The 24,876-nt window shown below is 40.1% G+C and overlaps 1 protein-coding gene across 1 annotated transcript; it reads left to right on the top strand.

Moving 5' to 3' along the window:
• Positions 1-752: 752 nt before the first annotated feature.
• On the top strand, positions 753-24,862 carry LOC132655355 (uncharacterized). Its single transcript, XM_060388367.1, has 3 exons — positions 753-842; positions 948-1,298; positions 24,546-24,862. The coding sequence occupies exons 1-3, from the start codon at positions 797-799 to the stop codon at positions 24,860-24,862; spliced, it is 714 nt and encodes a 237-aa protein (XP_060244350.1). The 5' UTR covers positions 753-796.
• Positions 24,863-24,876: the final 14 nt, after the last annotated feature.

Raw genomic sequence — 24,876 nt, 5'->3', positions numbered from 1 at the left:
AGTGCATGAAAGAGGCTGATTAGGAAAGAAAGTCAAGGGCAGGTGTGTTGGGAGTGCGGCCATCCTTCTGGGAGGCCTGGGCAGACACATGTGAAGGGCACGTGGAGGTCAGATGCTGGGCTGTACACTGACATTCAGCTTATCACTCCGTTCGAGTGAATAAGTAGGTAAACGTGCAGGAAAAAAGAAACTGAAACAAATAATAATACTAGAAATTCAGACTTCTGGATACACACAGAACTGGACATGAGCCTCTGGAGTTTCTTAGCCGAGCATTGGGATGCAGTGATGTCACGTGGTTTCAACACAGAAAGGGAGCCCTCAACCTCCGGAGTCAGCAGCCTCAGGCAGGATCTGATTCAGGAAGTCCATCGTGGTTGGAGCCCTCTTACAGAAAAGCAGCTCCAGAGCATACCGCATAGCAACGTCCATTGCCTTCTCTAATCCTGGACACGGACAGTTAGGGGGGAATTAACACTAAAATGAATCTTTCATTTGCAAGCATAAATGCTATAGACAATACTGAGTGTTTACCAAGGAAAATATCTTAACATGATATAAAAATTCTAGCCATTATTTTTATTTCCAGAACCTCCCCGCAAGCTAATTTACAAAAAATCCAGGACCTGTCATCTCTAAGCTCGCTCAAGAGAGCTGGCTATATAGCGGGAAGACATGCAAATAAGGCCTCTCTCTTCTTGTGAAAACCAGCACAACACCGACCTTGAATCTCAGGCAAAAGAAATCAGCCCTGAATTCCCAGTCAGTGATCAGCGCTGAACACGGACCCGTCACCATGGATTTGGGGCTGATTTGGGTTTTTCTTGTTGCTCTTCTAAAAGGTAATTTATGGAAAAAGAAGAGATACTGAGTGTGTTAGTGGACACAAGCAAGATGGATAGTGAGCCTGCATGGCAGTTTACTGACAGGATTCCCTCTGTTTGCAGGTGTCCAGTGCGAGGTGCAGCTTGTGGAGTCTGGGGGAGGCGTGGTGCAGCCTGGGGGCTCCCTGAAGCTTTCCTGTGTAACCTCTGGATTCACTTTTAGTGGTTACTGGATGGACTGGGTCCGCCAGGCTCCAGGGAAGGGGCTAGAATGGGTTGGAGAAATTAATCAAAATAGTGATACCATACGCTATGCACCATCCGTGAACAATCGATTCACCATCTCCAGAGACAACGCCAAGAACACTCTGTACCTGCAGATGAGCAAAGTAAAACCTGAGGACACAGCCACTTATTACTGTGCAAGAGACACAGTGAGGGGATTTCAGTGTGGACCCAGACATAAACCTCACTGTGAGGCCGCTCATAACCACCAGGAGGCGAACCGCACACACAGAAAACGTTGGGGCCAGCAAATTATGGAGACAGTTAAATACTACTCTCTCTGTCTGGGCAGCTTGGTTGTTTGCTTGTTTGTTTGTGTTTGCTTCATAGGAATCCTCTAAATGAATACATTAGTGGAACCAATATCCTCAAAACAGTGCATGCTTTTCTTGTATTATTTTTAAAATATGAGGTAGAGTCTCCCATAAACAAAATGACAACTATGAGGACATAACAGACCCTGCCTTGGTCCCTGAGATCACATGATAAGGAAGTTAGTGGACCTTCCTGTGTACTTTCTTTTCATATTCTAGGCAGGGCCTTCATCGGATTTCTTGCATACTGGGTTGTACAGTTTCCATAGGTACATATACTTTCTGTTGTAATTAAAGTGTTCTCATCCAGGGAAAGGAGACTGGAATGGGTTCTTCATGAATTTCAAGTTTATTGAGACACGCAGAGCTGTCTGTAGGCACACACTCTTGAGACTATAAGGCTACAGAGTCAGGCCTGAGTCTTTAAAATAGGGGGTTTACAAAGGCAAAAAATAAAAACAAAAACAAAAACAAAAAACCCTCAAGTTGAGCAATTTCCATTTACCTAGGTGCGATTACTGTTGGCAAGACTGACAGGAAATGAATGTTTTATAAAAATGGGACGTATTTGTTTTACTGTTGTATCATTGTTATTATCATAGAAGGGAGCAGAAGGCCTTGTAGTTACAGAACATGGAGAGTCTGCTATGGTTCCTTGTGTACTAATCAGGCCTAAGGGTCAGGCTGAACTCAATTTTAGCCCAAGGTCAGTTTAGGAATTAGCTAGCATGTCTTGTTTTTTGTTTTTGTTTTTTTTCTCTTCAATCCCTACTTTTCTTGGGCATTCTAGTATATCTGAGCTAGCATTCAGCTTCTATTTCTTGATTATTTCAGTATTGATATTTACAAATGAACATTAGGTTACATAAAACAGCAAGACATAGAAAAACACACACACCTGGTTTACCAGGTATAATTTGACAACTATGAAGTAAGTCCTTGAATCAGATCGCAGCTTCTATATTGCATAGTCCTGTAGATAGGTTTTAAGTTTTTTTGTTTGTTTTTAAGAAAACAATAACAACAAAAAGCCCTGGTAGTTGGGATACTGAAGAAGCCTAGCACAGCCTCTGGTGTGTAAGTGGGAGCCATAATTAGGCATTTGTCCTTTCTTCAAGAGAAAAGGAATGTGACTCCTTTGGAAAGCAGCAAACTAAGTTACTTTGAACCTACCATCCCAGTCCTTTGTTAAGGATCAGGAGCAATATACTCTTTCCTATAACGGCTTCTCAGCTGTGGACAGAATGTTGCTGTCATGGCCCAGGAAGGATGGAATGCTGGTCCAAGCCTGGGAGAGGATTTGGGCTGGATTGTGGGGTGGGGTGGGGTGGGGAGGTTGTTAAAAGCATCTGATCAAACCTGAAAAGACAGGGAGCAGTCAGATTGGCTTGACGGGTTGACAGCAGCCTCCAGGTGGCCAGGACTCTGCACTTTTGTAGGACAATCTAGGGCTCCTATGGTTATGCATCACTTTTGTGATCTTCAGCTGATTCCTGGATGGTGTCTGTCAGCCATGTGGAAATCTGCTGGGACAGATATAGGCAAGGGTAAGAAAGCAAAGGTAAGGAGTTTATGGAAAAAACAAACAAACAAACAAACAAAAAAACTTAAGTTTGAAACTTTCAGGCCTATTACAGTGGAAAGACCAGGGAAAGGAAAAGTCTACCTTCAGGAAGAGCTAGTGTGAGGGGAAACTTAAGCTGTTGACTGAGGTGATGGGCATATCATCTAGAGTCTGTTTGACACATGACAGCTGAATCCAACACACAACTTTCTGAAACTCAAATGATTTTACCAAAATTTACAAAAAGAAGAGATTAAATTTTAGATATGACATGATTATTGAAACTGTAGGAAAACAGTTGAGAAGTGTCTGTAACAGCTGTGGAATAGACTCACCACTTTGAGTGGTCCCCAGAAAATATTCCTGGGTCAAAAGCATGAGCATTCTTCCCTTTGTCCAGAATGGGTGATATGTATCTAGGTTGAACAGAGATGTTTTCAGCATGATGAGAGTGATTTTTATGTCTGTATTTAGAAGCTAAACAAAGGGAATTTAAAAATCTGAGTCTGTGACCATAGTAGCTAGTATTTTACGAAGGCTAAATTAATAGCTTATCAAAACTGATTAGTATTTAAAACTCTGAACTTATAGAGTCTGAATATCACATATCATTTAGATACAGGTAAAGCTGATTACTGAGCTAATTCATTGAAAAGCAAGTTTCTTTGAATAAAGGAATAGTACAAAATAAAATTTTATTGAGTATAGCAGCATGTTAGCTTTAGTTTGTTTTTCACATTGAAACTTGGTTATCTTTTTGATGTGAAGCATGTAAGCAAGATAAACCTCTTTGTGAGTTTTTGCCTTTCTCACCAGGAGACTTAATATCTCTATAGACATATGAAATGGACTGAGCAGGCAGGTGCTGATAAGCTGGAAGAGCTACAGTTAGCCATCAACACTGTCAGAGATCTGAGAATGATAAACTAGAGCGGGAATCATAATCTACATGGTCTTGCTAACAATTAATATGAGAGACTTACATACTACATGGAAGGTTGCCCTAGGTTTCTCCACGGACATCCTGATGGTTTCACTGGGTGCAGAATTCCAAGGGCTGTTCCTGAGCCAGTGTCAGTCCTTGGGCATCACATAGTGCAACATTAACTCTTTGATTCCCATTGCAGGCAGCATCAGCCTTTGCATGCCAGACTCAGAAATTCTGAGGGACTTTCCTGTGGGTGAGAAACTTGTGAGACTGGCCTGCCTTGGTGAGAAGCAGTCAACTTTCTAGTGCACTGTTTCTACACAGACAGGGCAGGGTGATGGGAGAGGCAAGGGGTGGCTTTTCTCAATGATTACCATTTCCTGAATCCAGATGGAGTCATTGTTTTTGGCGGAGATCTTAAGGCTTCTGCTACAACTGCCATTTTGTCCATCATGGGAAGCTTTCTTTGTTCATTTAACATTTTAAGCATTATATTTAGCGTATCTCTAAAGCAATTTGAAGGCCATATATTAATTGCAGCTGATTTGAAATGAATATTAGGTGTTTTTAGTTATTTGTTTTAGTTTTAAATTTGAAAACATATACAGAAGGCTATAGTTGTTAAATTTGAGTCTTCAGACTTTAAATTGAAGATTTAATCAAAAAAACATCCAGTATCCAGAGACATAATGAAGCTAAGTAACAAGGAAGACCCCAGGGAGAATGTTTTGCACCACACCTGCATGCCTGGGGTGAAGCACACTTGATCAAGGTAGAAGATATTTTTTACGTGTTCTTGAATTTGGTTTGTGAGTATTTATTGAGCATTTATTATTATTATTATCATTATTATTATTATTATTATTATTATTAGCTACATTTTATTACCTTTGAATCCCAACTGTATCCTGCTCCCTCATTCCCACCCAATCCCACCCTCCCTCCCTCATCTTCTTCCTGCCCCTTTGCAAGTCCACTGATAGGGGAGGACCACCTCCCCTTTCATCTGATCCTGTTTTATCAGGTATCTTCAGGCCTGGAGGCAAAGTCCTCCTTTGTAACCTGGGAGGGCTGTTCCTCCCTTGGGGGATGGGGAGGTCAAAGAGCTTGCCTTGAGTTCATGTCAGAAATAGTCCCTGTTCCCCTTATTAGGGTACTCACTTGGATACTGAGCTACAATGGGCTATATACAAGCAGGGGTTCTTAGTTATATACATACATGGGCCTTGATTAGAGAAACAGTCTCATATAAGACCCCTGTGCCCTGATATATTTGGTCCTTGTGGAGCTCCTGTCCTCTCCAGGTCATATTCACTCCCCCTTCTTTCATATGTTTCCCTGTGCTCTGCCGGAAGGTTTGACTATGAGTCTCAGTATCTGCTTTGTTACACTGCTAGGTAGAGTCTTTCAGAAGCCATCTATGGTAGGCTTCTGTCCTGTTACTTGTTTTCTCGTACATCCAATGCCCATCCCATTTGTCTTTCTAGGTGAGAATTGATAATCTTATCCCAGGTCCTCTTTCTTATCTTCTTTAGGTGTCTAGATTTCATTATGTTTATCAGATCTTATAGGTCTAAATAAGTGAGCATATACCATGTGTGTCTTTCTCCTTCTGGGATACCTCACTCAGAATGATCTTTTCTAGATCCTACCATTTGCCTGCAGATTTCATGATTTCCTTGTTTTTAATTGCTGAGTAGTATTCCACTGTGTAAAAATACCACAATTTCTGTATCCACTCCTCTGTTGATGGACATCTGGGTTATTTCCAGGTTTTGATTATTACAAATGAAGCCGCTACAAACATGGTTGAGCACATGTCCTTGTTGTGTACTTGGGCATATTTTGGATATATGCTTAGGAGTGGTATAGCTGGATTTTGAGGAAGCGCTATTCCTAATTGCCTGAGAAAGCGCCAGATTGATTTCCAAAGTGGTTGTACCAGTTTACATTCCCACCAGCAATGGAGGAGGGTTCCCCTTTCTCCACAACCTCTCCAGCATGTGCTGTCATTTGAGTTTTTTATTTTAGCTATTTTGATGGGTGTAAGGTGAAATCTCAGGGTCGTTTTAATTTGCATCTCTCTGATTGCTAGGGACTTTGTGCATCTCTGTAAGTGTTTCTCTGCCATTCTATATTCCTCTACAGAGAATTCTCTGTTTAGCTCCGTACCCATTTTTTAATTTGATTGCTTGAATTACTGCTTTTTAACTTCTTTAGTTCTGTATATAATCTGGATATCAGCCCTCTCTCAGATACAGGCATCCATACCATCTGTTCTGTGGATCATGGAAAATGGTGCATAAAAGATTGGAGGAAAGAGAGCAGGGGCTGTTGTAATGTTTTAGCACTGAATGTCAGATTCTGAGGCTACACCCCTCACCAAAGGTCTAATATGCCGGTTAACTTGGATAGAGGAAGATATCCACTTCTTCAGTAGTGTAGCCTCTAATATGTTTCTGTGCTGCAGGAAGGATCATCCCACTCACATTCTTGCTCTTAACAATAATTTACCTAAAGGGGTTATATACAACAACAACAACAAGATGTACACAGAAGAGAACGTCTTAGAAGAATATAGGATTTTGATATAGAAGTTAAATGAGAAAGAAATAACTAAATTTCACTGTACACATACGTGAAACTATCAAGGAATATTTTAAACTGATAGATATTTTAGCAAAACTTTGTCCCTATACCTAACTATCCTTATAGTTAGCTTCTGTTGACCTGGTTTGTAGTTCTCAGGAACTGCTCAGGTCCTGACAGATGCCCAGTGTGTAAAGAAATTTTATTCTCTTTCTCTTCTTTTTTCTTTTCTTTTCTTCCTTTCCTTTTTTCTTTACTTTTACTTTTTATTCTTGTAATATGCTTTGAACTTCTTAGATCTAAGTGATTTTTCTCTCCCCAGACCCACGTGTCTTTTCTCCAAGGTTACCTCACATATCTCCTTCTTACCTGCTGTAAGAAGGTAAGTGTTGGTCAAGAAGGATGGTGTTATGTCAACTTGACACAACCTAGAGTTACTGTATTCTACTTACGGTACCCTCATCATAAGCAGTAATATAACTATGTAAGTTACTGCATATATTATATAATGTATATCTGTCTACATTATACATCAATGTAACTCATACAGTTACAGTACTGCTTATGAGGAGGATACTGACAATCCTGTAGTGCATTTTCTTAAGTAGTAATAAATGGTGGAGGACCAAGCCCATTATAGGTGGTATTGTCCCCATGCTGGTGGTCCAAGGTCCTAAAACAAAACAACCTGAGCAAGCCCTCCATCACCTCTGCATCAGCTCTTGACTCTAGGTTTCTGCCATGCTTGAGTTCCTCTCCTGACTTCCTTCCATGATAAATAGTGATATGAACTTTTGAATCTAATAAATCCTTTCCTCCCCAAGTTGCTTTGGGCATGTTTCCACTTCATAGCAAAAACGATCCAAACTAAGATCCTAGATTCTGAGAAACTGGCCCACAGCATCAACTAAGCAGGCTCATAGCTGCTCACAGAAACTGAAATGACAACTGTGCAGCCTGCATGGGTCTATACTAGGTCCTCTGCACACATGTTCTGGTTCTTTAGCTTGGAGTTTTTGTGGAACACGTAATATTGAAAGTGACTCTGACTCTTTTGTATGCTCTTGGGACCCTTTTTCTGCTGCTGTGTTGCCTTGTCCAGCCTTGATATAAGTGGTTGTGCCTAGCCTTACTGCACCTTGCTATGCTGTATTCACTCGGCATCACTAGGATACCTGATGTTTTCAGAAGAAAAACAAAGGAGCAGTGGGTTTAGAAGACAGGTAAAGGGGTCTTGGAGGAGTGTTTGGAGGGGAGGCTGCAATCAAGATTTATTGTGTGACAGAAACATAAGTAAGTAAAGAAAGAAGACTCTAGCTCTACTCTAGGCTGGCTTGTCCAACTTTTGGTGATGTCCTAGACTCAGGGCCTTGACTGTACCTTTGTTCTGATTACTCCACGTCCATCAACAGAATATGGCTCAAATTTTCAGTAACATCATGAAGTTACTTTTTACTTGGACCATCTGAAAAAAAAAGTAAGAATTCAGTATGTGTGAATTCTATAAGGAAAATATGAATCTTTGAGGTAAATAGAAAAGAGAATCTTGAATAACGAAAGACTAACAGATGCAGAGGAGGGAAGCAAGGTGAATGTTTATAAACCTTTTTGTGTCATTCTCAGGGAGGTTCAGAAAGGTAAGGAAGAAATCCCTGAGGAACAGGTGTCCCAAGGGCCCCAGCCATCCAGTTGTAACTCTGCTCCAATGTCACTGCAGAGCTTAGTTCTCTGAATGAGAATCTCCACGATATTTATTCAACACAGAGTTATCCCAGTCTTAGGACTCTCACCACAGAAGCCATAAAAAAAAAAGGATATGAGTCAAGTTCACAGTGAACAGGCCATGCTTCAGTGGACTTCAGTTCATCAGTAGAAGGAAGCCAGCATGGACAAATTGGGCTGTCATCCAATGATTGGTATAGGGAGTGGCCTCACTACTTTGTTGGAATAAGGATTCAGGAATGGTGATAAGGACACTCTTCACCTGTGAAAACATTTTTGTCACGTGTTCCTTTCATAATGCTCAGACTAGTTAAGCTTTATAAGAAAACTGTATATGCTCTACCTGTCCACTGCTTCAGTCTGTACTAAAGATTTGTCCCTCTGTAGGATATTATGGATACTTATTATTACCTCACTCCATCTTTGAAAATTCCCTTAATTTATAGAATCATTTTATATTTAAAATAAAAAAATGATTATTTTATAATTATCCTTTGACAAAATAAAATAAAAACCTTATTATTGTTGGAACTGCCGTTAAGGTCAAACCTAGCATTAGTGTGAGCCCCTGAGCTCATTGCTAAAATGATGGTTCCCTCCTCTCTGACTGATCTGGCGAAACCCCAGATCTTCTAAAGACTGTCACATAGACTTTAAGGAGATTACATGCCCAGTCCTTTCCTGATAAGAAAACTGTTTAGTGTGCACTTGGGGATTCCTGGAAATACCTACCGGACTAATGAGATGTCTTCATACCTTAGCTTCCAACCAAAGACCTTTTTTCTTATTTGGATTTCTTCCCCCACCTTCCTCTACCCATAGCATAGCTTAGGATACAACACCCCTTTCTATGTTTCAACCAATAAACAATTGTCAGGCAGGAAAAACCTGAGGATCAATATATTGTCAGCCAAATACGGAAACTGTGTGCAACATCATGACCGTGATGGCAGGACCATTGGGATGTAGTCCTGCATCCAGCCCACATTAGTCTCCTGTACTCCTCTGTGGTGTAAATGAAGAGCACACATGTCTGGAACACAGCCCTGACATCTCTGCTGATGACTTCTGCATCAGCCTCAGCATCCAGTTTCCTGCCCTGCTTCACTTCCTCCCCTGACTTCCATTTCTGATAAACAGTGATGCAGAAAATGGAAAACTGTATTGGATGTGTGTCTTCTGTGAGGAGAGCATGCGTTCCCTTGAGGTGTACAAAAGAGAGAGGAGGACATTGGTCATGGATGACTGGCTGATGCTAGAGGCATCAGAGAGTAGAATGTTTCTAAGCTTCTTTCATTCTCAGGGAGGTTCATCAAGGTGAGAAAGGAGTCCCTCAGGCACACATGGCCCACAGGCCCCAACTTCCCCATCCTGCTCTGCTCCAGTGTCACTGCAGAGCTTGGTTCACTAAGTGAGAAGCTCAAAGATGTTGATAATGCACACACATATCACAATTTTGGAACTCTCATCACTGAGCCACAGCAGTGAAGGTGAGACACGTGCAGAGTGAACAGGCCTTTGGTCAGTGGATTTCGTGTTAGCAGTGGAAGGAAGCCAGCTTGCACAAATCAGGTTCTTATCAGATGACCAGTGGATAAAGTGACGTCGCTGCATTGTTGGGATGAGGATTCTGGCCAGAGCATTAGGAACACTCCATCTGTGAGAACCCTTCTGTCACCTGCTGCTCTCGTACAGATGGCAGTTGCCACTCTCTCAGATAAATTATGATTTGAAAAAAAAAACTGTTTAAGAAATATAATATCCACTGCTTGAGATTTTTACTGTAAGTTTCTCCAGCTGGTGGTTATGAGTGAATCTGTTCATTCATTGTACATGAAAACTCTCAAAATTGGTAGAATTATTTTAATCCCAAATCCAAAACTCTGAGAGACCTATAGTCTCCCTTTGATATATACAACCTTAAAACCAATGTCTCATGGTTGAAGTAAGTGCAATTATTTCACAGGTCTCTTGCACAATTCAACACATTTAAACATATTTTTGTAATGATTTTGATGTACTCTATTGTTTCTTTAAAAATGCAGTATTTTCTAGTACTTCCATTTTTAGGAAGGCAACTCTCTGCCCTGCTTCTTACGCATTAAAATCTGTACCTTCAGTCCTTTTCAGCAGTGAACTGACATTGATGCTGGTCAGAAGCTCAAAGTTAATAAATCAACAAACACCCTGATACAATCTAAACATGTGTAGAGAGTTTTCTGGTCTGAATTTGTGATCTCTCTGGGAAGTATTAATTAACATCTATCCTATGGGACACATTTGTTGAGGAGGTTGACAGCTTGAAACATTTTGAAACCATTATCCCTAAGTGCAGTATGATGGAGAATAAAACTGAGTGACACTTCAGAGAATAACACTGAAATCCAAGTAGATTTATGTCTTCTGAATAAGTCATGAATTGATCTCAATTGTGAAACATGTTTAAACATAGTTTAAATCTTAAGGAAGTTCTGGAAATCAGAAGGATATAAATTAAATTTTAAAATAATTTCAGATTAATGTATGAGAAAAGAAAATGTGCACTCAAGTTTGAATGAGCATGGAAAGACATTGTTACAATGATGTTTCAAATTATGTTTCAAATGTGGCTTTTGGGACCCTTCATTTGAGAAAACTGTGAATAGAGCCCAGCAAAAACTCATCTTGTGTTTCTCCTAGAAGAAATTGTTCTGTTGATTAAGTGTTTTGAGTATGATGTGGCATGAGGAGTTTCTTTTCTGGGCTAGTCTATTTGGTGTTCTGTGGGCGTCTTGTATATTTGTGGACATCTCTTTATTTAGGTTGGGAAAATTTTCTTCTATGATTTTCTTGAAAATATTTTTGGGACCTTGAAGCCTGGAATCCTCTTCTTCTTCAATTCCTATTACTTTTAGATTTTGCCTTTTTATGGCGTCCTTGATTTCTTGGATATTTTGTGTTTAGGATTGTTCTGATTTTACTTTTTATTTGAGTGAACAAAGAAAAGATACTAAAAGCAGCAAGGGAAAAAGGCCAAATAACATATAAAGGTAGACCTATCAGAATCACACCGGACTTCTCTTCAGAAACTATGAAAGCCAGAAGGGCCTGGGCCTGAGGTGATATCATACAGGCTCTAAGGGTCCACAGATGCCAACCTAGACTACTATATCCAGCAAAGCTTTCAATCAACATAGATGGAGAAAACAAAATATTCCACGAAAAAACTAAACTTAAGCAATATTTGAACAGCAAACCAGCCCTACAGAAAATGCTAAAAGGAAAATTCCAAATCAACGAGAAAAAGTACACCCAAGAAAACATAGGTTATAGATAATTTCCCAACAAAAATCAAAGGAAAACAAGCAATGAATCACAGTAACACCACCAACTCCACAATAATAGAAAATAACATTCAAAGGTCATTATTATCTATCGACATCAATGGACTCAACTCTCCAATAAAAAGACACAGACTAACAGATTGGGTGCGGAAACAGGATCCAACATTCTGCTGCATCGAAGAAACACACCTACACAACAAAGATAAACACTACCTCAGAGTAAAAGGCTGGAAAACAGTTTTTCAAGCAAATGGACCCAAAAAACAAGCAAGAGTGGCTATCCTAATATCTAATAAAATAGACTTTCAACCAAAACTAATCAAAAAAGCTGTAGAGGGGCCCTACATTCTCATCAAAGGAAAAATCCACCAAGAAGACATCACAATTCTGTATATCTATGCCCCAAACACAAGAGCACCTACATTCCTAAATGAAACATTATTAAAGCTTAAATCACACATTGAGCCCAAAAGCTTAATAGTGGGAGACTTCAACACCCACTATCACCAAGGGACAGATCATCTAGTCAGAAGCAAAAAAAGAGAAATAAAGGCACTTACAAATGTCCAAATTCAAATGGACCTAATAGATGTCTACAGAACTTTTCACCCAAACTCAAAAGAGTATACATTCTTTTCAGCACCTCATGGAATGTTCTCCAAAATAGACCATGTAGTTGGTCACAAATCAAGTCTTAACAGATATAAGAAGTTTGGAGTAATCCCCTGTATACTATCTGACCACCATGGACTAAAGCTGGACCTCAACAACAGTGGAAGTAGCAAAAAGCCTCCAAGCACATGTGCCATGGACCAGCCTAGTCGGGCTCCCAGCGTCCACAGGAGAACAAGGCTTTGGACAGGAAGAAACAGATTCGGCGAATTGACAAAGACCATTGAAGCTTTGGAATCTGCTGCGATTTTACTGAAGTCAAGCTGATATTTTTATAATGATCTTACAAAAGGGCACCTTAAAGTTGGCATACTTCCCAGAACATTCAGACTTTTACCAAGAATACAAAGTTTACATTTTGACTCAAAAATGTAGTCAAACACCAGTGCCCACAAGAAATCTTGGCCTAAAAACTTTTTAATCAAAACAAACAAAGAAAAAGAAACCTCAAATATAGTTTCATTATTGCTGACCAGTGAAGAGGAAAGGCAGGAGCTAAGTCAGATGCCTGCCAAAATCTTTCTCTATATTAAAATCTAATTATACCTTTGTTAACCCTCCTCCCATATGTCCTGCTAAAGATTTATAATCTTCCTTAGAAACAAGGCACTGAAGGGAGGGGAAACTCCTGCCAGCTGCACTTCCCATGCTACTTTTTCTTAAGAAGGTAGCCATTATTTTTTCACTATTCTTAATGCCTATTAATACTAAATCTAATTCATTTCTTTTCTTAAACTTATTCCTTTTACATATTATTTTTATTAAAGCTTTTAATAACCTAGTAATAACAAATTTCTTTATAAAATTGGTTGTGCTGTTTCAGGAGTCACAGAGAAAGATCAAAGAATTTAAAATTCCATTCCCAAGACCACACCCGAAAAGCACAGAAATCTCAGAATACTTCTTTTTGCCAGGTGGGATGAGTCTGCCAGGGACCATCCAGGGAGCGAATTTCTGAAGAAAGCTGTCTCCCGCCCTGTAGCACATGCTACTTTGGCGACACTAGCATGGGTGTAGCACACATGGAAACTTAACAACTTACTGCTCAATGACAGCTGGGTTAAGGATTAAAAAAAGAAAGAATTTAAAGACTTCCTAGAATTCAATGAAAATGAAGGCACAACATACCCAAATTTATGGGACACAATGAAAGCACTACTTAGAGGAAAACTCATAGCACTGAGTGCCTTTAAGAAGAAATTTGTAACATCTCATACAAACAACTTAATGGCACAACTGAAAGCCCTAGGGAAAAAAAAAAGAAGAAGCAGAAACACCCAAGAGGAGCAGAAAGATGGAAATAATCAAACTCAGGGCTGAAATCAACCAATTAGAAACATATAAAACAATTCAAAGAATCAATGAAACCAAGAGCTGGTTCTTCGAGAATATTAACAAGATAGACAAGCCCTTAGCCAAACTAACTAAAAGGCAGACAAAAACTTCTAAAATCAGCAAAATCAGAAATGAAAAGGGGGACATAACTACAGACAACAAGGAAATCCAAACAATCATTAGGTCGTAGAACAAAAGCCTATATGACACAAAGTTCGAAAATCTAAAAGAAATGGACAATTTTCTTGATAGATTCCATCTACCAAAATTAAGTAAAGATCAGGTAGAAAGATTGAACAGCCCTATATCTTGCAAGGAAATTGAAGCAGTCATCAACAGCCTCCCTTCAAAAAAAAGCCCAGGGCCAGATGGTGTCAGTGCAGAATTCTACCAGACCTTCAAAGAAGTGCTAACTCAATTCTCTCCAAATTATTCCACAAAATAGAAACAAAAGGAACATTACCAAACTCATTCTATGAAGCCACAGTCACCCTAATACCTAAACCACACAAAGATCCAACAAAAAAAGAGAACTTCAGACCTATCTCTCTTATGAACATTCATGCAAAGATACTTAATAAAATCCTTGCAAACCAAATCCAAGAAGACATAAAGATATCATCCACCATCACCAAGTAGGCTTCATCCCAGGCATGCAATGGTGGTTCAATATACAGAAATCCATCAATGTAATCCACCATATAAACAAACTGAAGGAGAAAAAACACATGACCATCTCCTCAGATGCTGAAAAAGCATTTGACAAAACCCAAACTACATTCATGTTTAAAGTCTTGGAGAGATCAGGGATTCAAGGCACATATCTAAACATAGTAAAGGCAATATACAGCAAGCCTATAGCCAACATCAAACTCAACACAGAGAAACTTAAATCAATCCCACTGAAATCAGGAACAAAGCAAGGCTACCCACTCTCTCCAACATAGTACTTGAAGTCCTAGCTAGAGCAATAAGACAAGTAAGGGAGATCAAGGGAATACAAATCTGAAAGGAAGAAGTCAAAGTTTCACTAATGCAGATGATTTGATAGTATACCTGAGTGACCCCAAAAACTCAACCAGAGATCTCCTTCAGCTGATAAAAGCCTTCAGCAAAGTGGCTGCATACAAAATTAACTCAAATAAAAATCAGAAGCCCTCCTATATACCAAAGACAAAAGTGCCGAGAAAGAAATCAGGGAAACAACACCCTTCACAATAGCCACTAATAACAAAAAGTACCTTGGGGTGACTCTAACCAAGCAGGTGAAAGACATGTTTGAAAAAAAAAAAAAAAACTTCAAGTCTCTGAAGAAAGAAATTGAAGAAGACATCAGAAGATGGAAAGATCTCCTGTGCTCATGTATCAGTAGGTTTAACATAGTGAAAATGGCCATTCTGCCAAAAGCAATGTACAGATTCATTGCAATTCCCATCAAAATACCAACACAATTCATTATAGAACTTGAAAAAATATTCTCAACTTCACATGGAGAAACAAAAAACCTAGAATTTCCAAAACAATACTGTACAAAAACAGATTCTCTGGAGGTATCTCCATCCCTGATCTCAAGTTGTACTACAGAGCAATAATAATAATAAATGCTTGGTACTGGTATAGAAACAGAAAGGTGGATCAATGGAACTGAATAGAAGACCCAGAAATAAACCCACACACCTATGAATACTTAATTTTTGACAAAGAAGTCAAAAGCATTCAATGGAAAAAAGACAGCATCTTCAACAAATGGTGCTGGTCCAACAGGATGTCTACATGCAGAAAAATGAAACTAGATCCATATTTATCACCCTGCACAAAACTAAAGTCCAAGTGGATCAAAGACCTCAATATAAAACCAGATACTCTATATTGATTAGAAGAAAAAGTGGGGAAGACCCTAGAACTCATTGGCACAGGAGACAACTTTCTGAACAGAACACCATCAGCACAGGTCCTAAGAGCAACAATCAATAAATGGGACCTCATGAAACTGAAAAGCTTCTGTAAAGCAAAAGACACTGTCATTAGAACAAAACGACAGCCTATAGATTGGGAAAGAATCTTTACCAACCCAACATCTGACAGAGGGCTGATATCTGGAATACATAAAGAACTAAAGAAGTTAAAAGGCAATAATCCAAGTAACCCAATTAAAAAATAGGGTATGGAGCTAAACGGAGAATTCTCTGTAGAAGAATATAGAATGGCAGAGAAACACATAAGGAGATGTTCAACATCCCTAGCCATCAGATAGATGCAAATCAAAATGACCCTGAGATTTCACCTTACTCCCATCAGAATGGCTAAGATAAAAAAAAAAAAAAAAAAAAAAAAAACTCAAGAGATAATGCATGCTGGAGAGGCTATGGAGAAAGGGGAACCTTCCTCCATTGCTGCTGGGAATGTCAACCACTATGGAAATCAATCCTGGGCTTTCTCAGACAATTTGGAATAGTACTACCTCAAGATCCAGCTGTGCCACTCCTAGGCATATATCCAAAAGATGTTCAAGTACACAACAAGTACATTTGCTCAACCATGTTTGTATCAGGCTTTTTTTGTAATAGCCAGAAGCTGGAAACATCCCAGATGCCCCTCAACTGAAGAATGGATGCAGAAATTGTGGTACATCTACACAATGGAATATTACTCAGCAATTAAATACAAGGAAATCATTATTTTTTCAGGCAAATGGTGGGATCTAGAAAAAAATCATCCTGAGTGTGGTATCCCAGAAGCAGGAAGACACACATGGTATATACTCACTTATATAGACCTATAAGTTAGGATAAAAATACTAAAATATGTACAACTAAAGAAGATAAACAAGAAAGAGGTCCAGGGGTAAGATGATCAATCCCATTTAGAAGGACAGAGTGGATAGACATTGGGAATAGGAGAAAACAAGTAATAGGACAGTAGCCTACCACAGAAGGCACCTGAAAGACTCTACCTAGCAGTGTATCAAAGCAGATGCTGAGACCCATAACTGAGCCTTCAGCAGAGTATATGTAATCATATGAAGGAAGGAAGAATTAGTATATCCTAGAGGGGACAGGGAGCCCCACAAGGTCCAAATATATCTGAGCACAGGGGTCTTCTATGAGACTGTTTATCCAACCAAGGACCATGCATGGATATAACCTACAACCCCTGCTAAGACTTAACCCATGGTAGGTCAGTATCCAAGTGGGTACCCTACTAAGGGGGACAGGAATTGTCTCTGACATGAACTCATGAGCTTCCCCTCCCCCCTGAGGGAGGAGCAGCCTTGCTAGGCCACAGATAAGGACATTGCAACCATCATGAAGATACCTGATAAGCTATAGCCAGACAGAAGGAGAGGAGGACACCCCCTTTCAGTGGACTCCTTAGGGGAAGGGAGGAGATGAGGGAGGGAGGAGAGGAATGGGAGGAAAAGAGGGAGTGGGCTAAAGCTGGGATACAAGTGAATGTATAAAATTATTTAAAAATAAAAAAAAATAAAATTAAAAAGGAAGAAATTGGTTAAGTTAGAAATGAACTGTTTGCAGTACTATTGTAGAACACAGTAAACAGAAATTAAGTGACTACAGAGTTTTGTGAAGGTGCCGAGATAACTTGACTTCAACAATACACTTGTTTCTTTATGATCACTAAGAAAAATACTTTAACATGTTCTTTCATATAACTTTAACTTTATATATTCATGTATGTATATTATTTCAATATCTCTATTGTGCCAGTGAACATATTTTACCAGGTCAGTGACTATGGTAGCTCACAGGACTCACAGCGAGGCAAGATTAATAATTACTTCTCTCCACTGGTAGGTAGCAAAGCAACTTCGTAAACTTTGAAAGCAAGAGAGTGTAGATGAAGCTTCCAGTTGGTACTAGGCTGACATCTCCATGTTTTATCACTCAAGTACTTGGTGCCTTCAGCAGAAGCATATGGGTGCAAAGTCTAGAGGTCAATCTACAGCACAGGCAATGCTTTTCAACATTTAGTCATTGAATGAACCCCACTAGCCAACATCTCAAAAAGACATAACCTATTTCTAGTACTAGGGTTCTTAATTCTTAGCATGACATGTGTAGTAGGGGCATTGCCTCCTATTACATGATAACTTCTCTTTCTTCTATATGTACATGTGTATGTATACATTTATATTCTCCTATAGTAGTAGGTATTGAACATAGTGTGAGTTACTTCCCTATAGAACATTTGCAACAAGCACAGGGCTCCTCAGACCTCAGGAAGCTCAGGGCTGTACCTAATGAGCAGGTGCTACAAGTCATGCTGAGGGCTTGTTAACACTGTAGTTTCTGGATTCCTCTTCCTGCTTAGAAATCTTCCCAAGACCTGTCAATATATCTGTGAATATCTCAGACAGTTTGCTTTTAACAAAATATTATTTTCCTGAGCAGAATCTAAGCTACCTACTTAACAGTTTTCTGGATTTGCGGGAGCATCAGAGTACATACAAGTCAACCTCAGCATATTTCAACAAGTGTCAGTCACTCTGAAAAGTGGTGAATGAGAGTTTTGTGAGGAGCCTTAGAAAAGTTTAAATCACCTATAAATCATCCTTTATTTTATACACAAATGTAATAAAACCATACCTGAATTAACAATCTATACTTGTGTTAGAAAATGAAATAAACTCATAAATATATTTCAGATATGTACTGTAATTGTTTCCTACAAGAAGGTACAGAAACTCCGGTAGAATTTACTGTGACAATGGCCACTCTCAGCTGTTCCATCGTAGTATCGAATTCTCCAGTCCAATTACCTAAAATATAGCTCGACAATTGTTTAGACAGATTTGCAGCACAGGAAAAATTCTCATGTTGTATGCTAGTGACACAAAGTCCAGCATACTTTTATTGACAGCCAGGTTGAGCGATTTGCCATAGGGTATGAATTTGCTCCTGCAAGAGGTCAATCCTCTGATTGAACACCATCAAGCTTCCTTTTAGTTGAGTGGACGCAGGACTAGCCACAGGATTATCAACATGGATTGCTGCAGCCATGAATCATCTGAAGGAATGGGCGGGCATGGGAGTGTTAGCAGGCCTTCTGGTGTTGGTCTCCTTGGTTTGCCTGTGGTATATATGCAAGATTAGAGTCTCACAACAGTGTGATGCGGCCATGATCATTCAGGCCTTTACAGCCATTGAAGCAGGACATTCTCCCCAAGCATGGTTGGATACCATAAAAAGCTAAAATGATACGCTCAGGATGCGAGGCTAAGCACTGCACTCAGGGTCAGCCGCTTTGGACCCAGAGAAGAGCATGTCTGATTGCATGCGGGTTGATGCCCCAGGTCCCGCCTCTGAGAAAAAGGTATCGGATGGGTCTGATGCTCTTTGGGTGGATGACACCTAAATGAACATCTGTACAAAGTCCCAATTTATTTCTAATATCAGAGATCAGACCTCTACTCTTGCCTGATGCGTCTAAAACAAAAAGGGGGAACTGTAGAGGGCTGCGGAATGCTATGCCTTAAAGATGGAGCTGGATTCCGCCTTTCACCTTCCCGATGGTGAGTGCTCTCTGTCATGAACAATTCCACATTTGGCTAAGGCTGAGGATCTGGCTTGCTTCCATGTATGTGGACCTATCTGCATTGCCCACGTGGCACGCCTGGGTTGGCTACCCAGAGGCTATTTAAGCTGTGGGCTGGCTTTCCCTGGGGTCCGAGGATTGTTCAATGTTCCTGAATAAACTGCATTGAAAAAAAAAAACAAAACAAAAAAAGAAAGTGAAAGAATTGAAATGCTATTACCTGCAAATAATAATAAAAGAAGAACATCTTTGCCGAAAAAAAAAAAAAGAAGGTACAGAAAGCATTCATTTGTTGTTTCAAAAAGTGAAAATCCCAAAACTTCTATTTTACTACTAAAGACTCAGGGTCCAGATGCTTGGGTGAAAATCTGCTAGCTCAGAGAGGCAGAGAAAGCACCCAGCTGACCTTCCTTCTCAGTTTACATCCCAAGTGAAAAAAAACCCAAAGGCTTACTAGCTCAGCTGATAGCCCAGGAAGAAAAGGCCAAACATTGGCTAGCTCAAAGCCCTAAGAGACAGAAGCTAGAGAGCTAAAAGCTCCTTCCACTTCCACCTTCTGTGTTAAATATCCCTCAACTCAAAGTCTCTCTTACTCCTTTTTTCCCTACTACTCTTTAATCCCTGTCAGCTGATTTCTTGCTTTGCCTCTTGACCTAGGGGTAACTTTTTAAATCCTGTGTACAGAAAGTCCTTGGATTAAAGGTGCATTCTAGGACTGGCTGAAACATGCCATAATCACCTGTTAAAAGTAATCAGAAAGTTCTTGGATTAAAGGTGTGTGTTATGGCTCAATCACACCAAACAAAAGACAGGTGGTTACAGTTCACAACCTCAGGGAACACAATGGGATCAATATCCGACAACACTCATTTTTCACAGATTCCATGTTTGAGTATTAAGGTGCTTGGTAACATTGATTTGCACTGTGAATCTCAAGAAGGACCCTGTTCCAGATATTACTTAAATGCACAGTCCTGAAAAGTTAGATCCATTACCTGTGTTGATGTCACCACACTTCTTGTACCGATCCTCAGTAATCCTCAATACCCAGTATATGATGTAGCATGGATCCGCCCAGGAAAGGGACTCCAGTGGATGGAGAAACATGCACATAATACAATTCAGCTCTTGATTCTCAAGGAAATCTCAGCATGGGCGTCTCTAAGAGAGAGAGAGAGAGAGAGAGAGAGAGAGAGAGAGAGAGAAATATAATACAATGCACATAATACAATTCAGCTCTCGGTTTTCAAGGAAGTCTCAGTATGGACGTCTCGGAGAGAGAGAGAAACAGGAATGTGAATTTATGACATTTTTGACTCTACGATCAGTAAGAGAGCAAAGGGATTTTAAATACCATGTTATTCATCTTCTCTGTTCTTGCACATGTGACTGAAAGGCCACAGCTTCCAAGAATTAATGTCACTTTACAAAATCTACCTCGAAAAAGGAAATATCAGTGGTTTCCCTTTCTAAACCAAGAGATCCTATTTTAAAGCATAGTTTGTTATCATTGTTGTCACATTACATTTTAAGCATTGCCTCTTTTAAAAAATTGCTTGGACCTTAAAGCCCAAGCAGTCTCTTCTTCTGCAATATTGTGAGCTCTCATAGCACCAAACCTCACCCAGCCTGTGTGCACATCCCAGCTGGTGTTGGCTCCAGTCTCTGTTCTCTCTTACCAGTGCATCCCATAGAAAGAAGAGTGGTGTACTTTTCATGGTTTGAGCTATTGCTGCTCACAAAGGCATCCACAATTATTCTTCTGGAACTCTTTGCTGCTGTTGACAGGATGAACCTGGTGTATCACCCATGAGCTAGAGAAGTTTCATTAAGAGACACAGTGTTGAATGTTTGCTCCGTGATAATCAATAATTACCTGCCCATTGGTCAGAGTTGGGTGTTAGAGTTTCCCACTATTAATGTTTGGGGTTAAATGTCTGATTTAAGTTTTAATAATGTACATTTATTAATGTGGAAACCCTTTATTTGGGGGATACCTGTTTAGTATTGAGACATCATCTTGGTAGATTTTTTCTTTGATGAGTATGAAGTGTCTTCCCCATCCCTTGATTACTTTTGCTTGTAAGTTTATTTTATTAGATATTAGAGTATCTACCCCTGTTTGTTTCTACTTGCTTGGAAAATGTTTTTCCAGTACTTTACTCTTAGGTAATGTCTGTCTTTGTTGCTGGGCTGTGTTTCTGCTATGCAGCAGAATGATGGAATCTGTTTTTGTAACCACTCCATTAACTTGTGTCTTTATATTGATAAATTGAATCCATTGATGTTCATAGATATTAATGACCAATGATTATTAATTCTGGTAACTCTGATATTGATGGTGGTAATGGGAGTAAGTGTGTTTCCTTTCTTTTGTTTTTTGCTGGTGTGAAATTATTTATTTCCTGGGTCTTCCTCGGTATATTTATCATTGGTGTCTTACAGTTTTCTTTCTAATGTACTCGGTAGGACTGGGTTAGTGAAAAGATATATTTTTACATTGGCTTTTGTCAAGGAATATCTTGTTTTCTCCACCCATGATAGCTGAAAATTTTTCTGGGTACAGTAGTCTAGGTTGATATCTGTGCTCTCTTAGGTTCTGCAAAATATCTGCCCAGGCCCTTCTGGCTTTTAAAGTCTCTGTTGAAAAGTCTGATGTAATACTAATATGTCTGCCTTTATAGAACCTCTGTTTTCTTATCACATCCACAAACACTGCCTACCATCTCAGGCACCTGTCTCTGCCTCTCTCTCTCTCTTTCTCTCTGTCTGTGTTTATGAAGGTGGCATGCTGGTTATATTAATATAGAACTGCAGTGTACCGTTTTTTTTTTAAGTATGGTAAGACATCTTTTCTTTTACTGGGGATGAACTTACCTGCACATTTTTTCACATTGCCAGAGTGTATTTACTGTCATTAATACACTCAAACATTCACTTCTCAATTTTTTTTTCAATTAGGGAATTTCCTCATGGATGTAGTTAAATATGATCATATCTCTACCCTATTTTCTACTACAACTCCTCCCATATCTTGCACAAAATGAGCCTGTTCCAACTCCATGGCTTTCATTAAATCCAGTTGGTGCTGCCCCTGCGTGCATGTGTTCAGAGTCAAGCACAGCAGCACAGGACTCCCAGTGACCACACCCTAAAAAGAAGGATTCCCCCTCTCCAGGACTATTCCCTTCCAATATCTCCTCACTAAGGGTCAACACCCAGAAATTATTTACCTTGTCTACACCAAGTTGTTTGTTGTCTTGTGTTAAATAGGTCTCACAGAGACAAAAGGCAAGATGAACCCATTACTGTGATAGGCATGTCCTGTCCAAAAGACAGCATTTCAGCCCCATTCTCCATGACTTATATTATTCCACCTATTTCTTGTCCTCAGTGATCCTGAGCTTCAGATGAACATGGATGACACTGGAAGTCTTCACATCAAACAACATAATGAAGATTAGGAAGAATACACACTTCCTGGTTCTGTCATGCTCAGAACCCAGATTGCATGTTTTGGGGGTTTGGACATCTTTGTGTAGGTTTTGAAACTAGAATAGGAATGCTATGAAGGGAAGACATCTTCAGTGAGTATCAAGGGGACCCGAGTCAACAGCATAATGGTGACATGAAAGCAAAATGAGGTGTGGTGAGAGAAAGGGGATGAGTATGAGGAAAACAAGACACCTGGGGATATCATAACACATTCATCTTTAAAGTCAATTAAAAGCAATGGTTATGCTGAATATATAAACTTGGGGAAATAAAAAGTGGCCCAACACAAACACTGTGATGTGTTTTCTGATGTAAAGATGAAGACAAGGATTAAGGGAGTTGAAAAAAAATCGTGGAGAGACTTCAGAATGCAAAGCAAGTCAGTTTGCTGCCAATAGAACTATGTCTCACTAGCAAACACTGAAGGAAAGACAGGCAGGGAAAAGGGATGTCACATTTGTCAGCCTTCTATGCCCTGAGATGAGTGTTCTCTCAGAAATGAATAAAATTCCTAAAAGTCACAACTGTCCCCAAAACAGAGTGAATTCTACTTACCTCTGCAGGCAACACTATTCACAAGTAAAATCAGAGAGAAGCCATGTCCAGCCCAGATAATAGGAAGGACTGAGCTCTTACATAGAAACACAGCTGTGTGTGGAGCAGCTTACGTTCATATTTACACTGAGGAGACACAGCAGTGTGAAGACACAGCATGTTGTATGCTTACACACAAAAGAGAACTAAATAAAGAGTGCTGAGTCATTAACAAGGGAAAAGTGCAAAAGGAGCTGCCACCCCATACTGTGTTGATTTCAATAACTGTCATCAGGCTTTGATGTCTTATATCTGCTCTGGGTACTGCTTTCTCCCCAGGCCCAACTACCAGCCTGCTACAGCAGGAAGACATGCAAATAAGGTTTCCCTGTACTCTTGAAAACCAGCCCTGCCCTGACCTTGCAGCTCTGGTAGAGGATCCCAGCCCTGTGTTCCCAGGTCCTCACATTCAGTGATCAGCACTGAGAACAGACATTTCACCATTGACCTGGGGATCAGCTTGGTTACCCAAGCAGAAAGACACACATGGCATGTACTCACTCATATAGACATATAATATAGGATAAACCTACTAAAATCTGTACATCTAAAGAGACTAATCAAGAGGGAGGACCCTGACTAAAATGCTCAATCCCCATCCCAAAAGGCAAAGGTGATGGACACCATAAGAAGAAGAAGAAGAAAACAGGAAACAAGTTAGGAACCTGCCACAGAGGACCTCTGAGACGCTCTGCCCTGCAGACTATCAAAGCAGATGCTGAGACTTACGGCCAACTGTTGGGCAGAGTGCATGGAACCTTATGAAAGAAGTAGGAAATAGTAAGATCTGGAGAGGATAGGAATTCCACAAGGATAGCAACAGAACCAGAAAATTTGAACACAGGGGTCTTTCCAGAGACTCATACTCAAACCAAGTACCATGCATGGTGATAACCTAGAACTCCTGAACAGATGTAGCCCATGGCAGTTCAGTGTCCAAGTGGGTTCCATAGTAATGGGAAGAAGGATTGCCTCTGACATAAACTGATTGGCCTGCTTTTTTACCACCTCCCCCTGAGGGGGGAGAAGCATTACCAGGCCACAGAAGATGACAATGCAGCCACTCCTGATGAGATCTGATAGACTAAGATCAGAAGGAAGGAGAGGGGGACCTCCCCTATCAGTGGACTTGGAAAGGGCATGCTTGAAGAAGGGGGAGGGAAGGTGAGATTATGAGGGGAGGTGAGAAGCGTTTGTGGGGTTATACAAAGTGAATAAAGTGTAATTAATAAAAGTTTAAAAAAGTAGTTCATGGATAAGGGACACTGTGTGTTGTATGAACATGAGAAAGTGAAAAAAATATTTTCTTGGTGACAGTTTCCTGACTAGTAGTCTCTGTGCTTGCAGGTGTTCTGAGTGACATGCAGCTGGCAGAGTCTGGAGGAGGCTTGGTGCAGCCTGGAAAGTCCCTGAAACTCTCCTCTGTGGCCTCTGGATTCACCTTCAGTAATTTTGACATGAGCTGGGTCCGCCAGGCTCCAGGGAAGGGGCTGGAGTGGGTCGCAGCCATTAGTTATGTTGCTGATAGCACCTATTATGCTGAAACCGTGAAAGGCAGATTCACCATACCCAGAGGCATCGCCAAGAACGCGTTGTACCTGCAAATGAACAGTCTGAGGTCTGAGGACACGGCCACATATTACTGTGCCAGAGACACACAGTGAGTGAATGTTACTGA

Source organism: Meriones unguiculatus, chromosome 7, assembly GCF_030254825.1.
Source record: "Meriones unguiculatus strain TT.TT164.6M chromosome 7, Bangor_MerUng_6.1, whole genome shotgun sequence".
Taxonomy (NCBI): Eukaryota; Metazoa; Chordata; class Mammalia; order Rodentia; family Muridae; genus Meriones; species Meriones unguiculatus.
The sequence above is the reverse complement of the archived record's forward strand: the minus strand, read 5'-3'. Positions and strand labels throughout refer to the sequence as shown.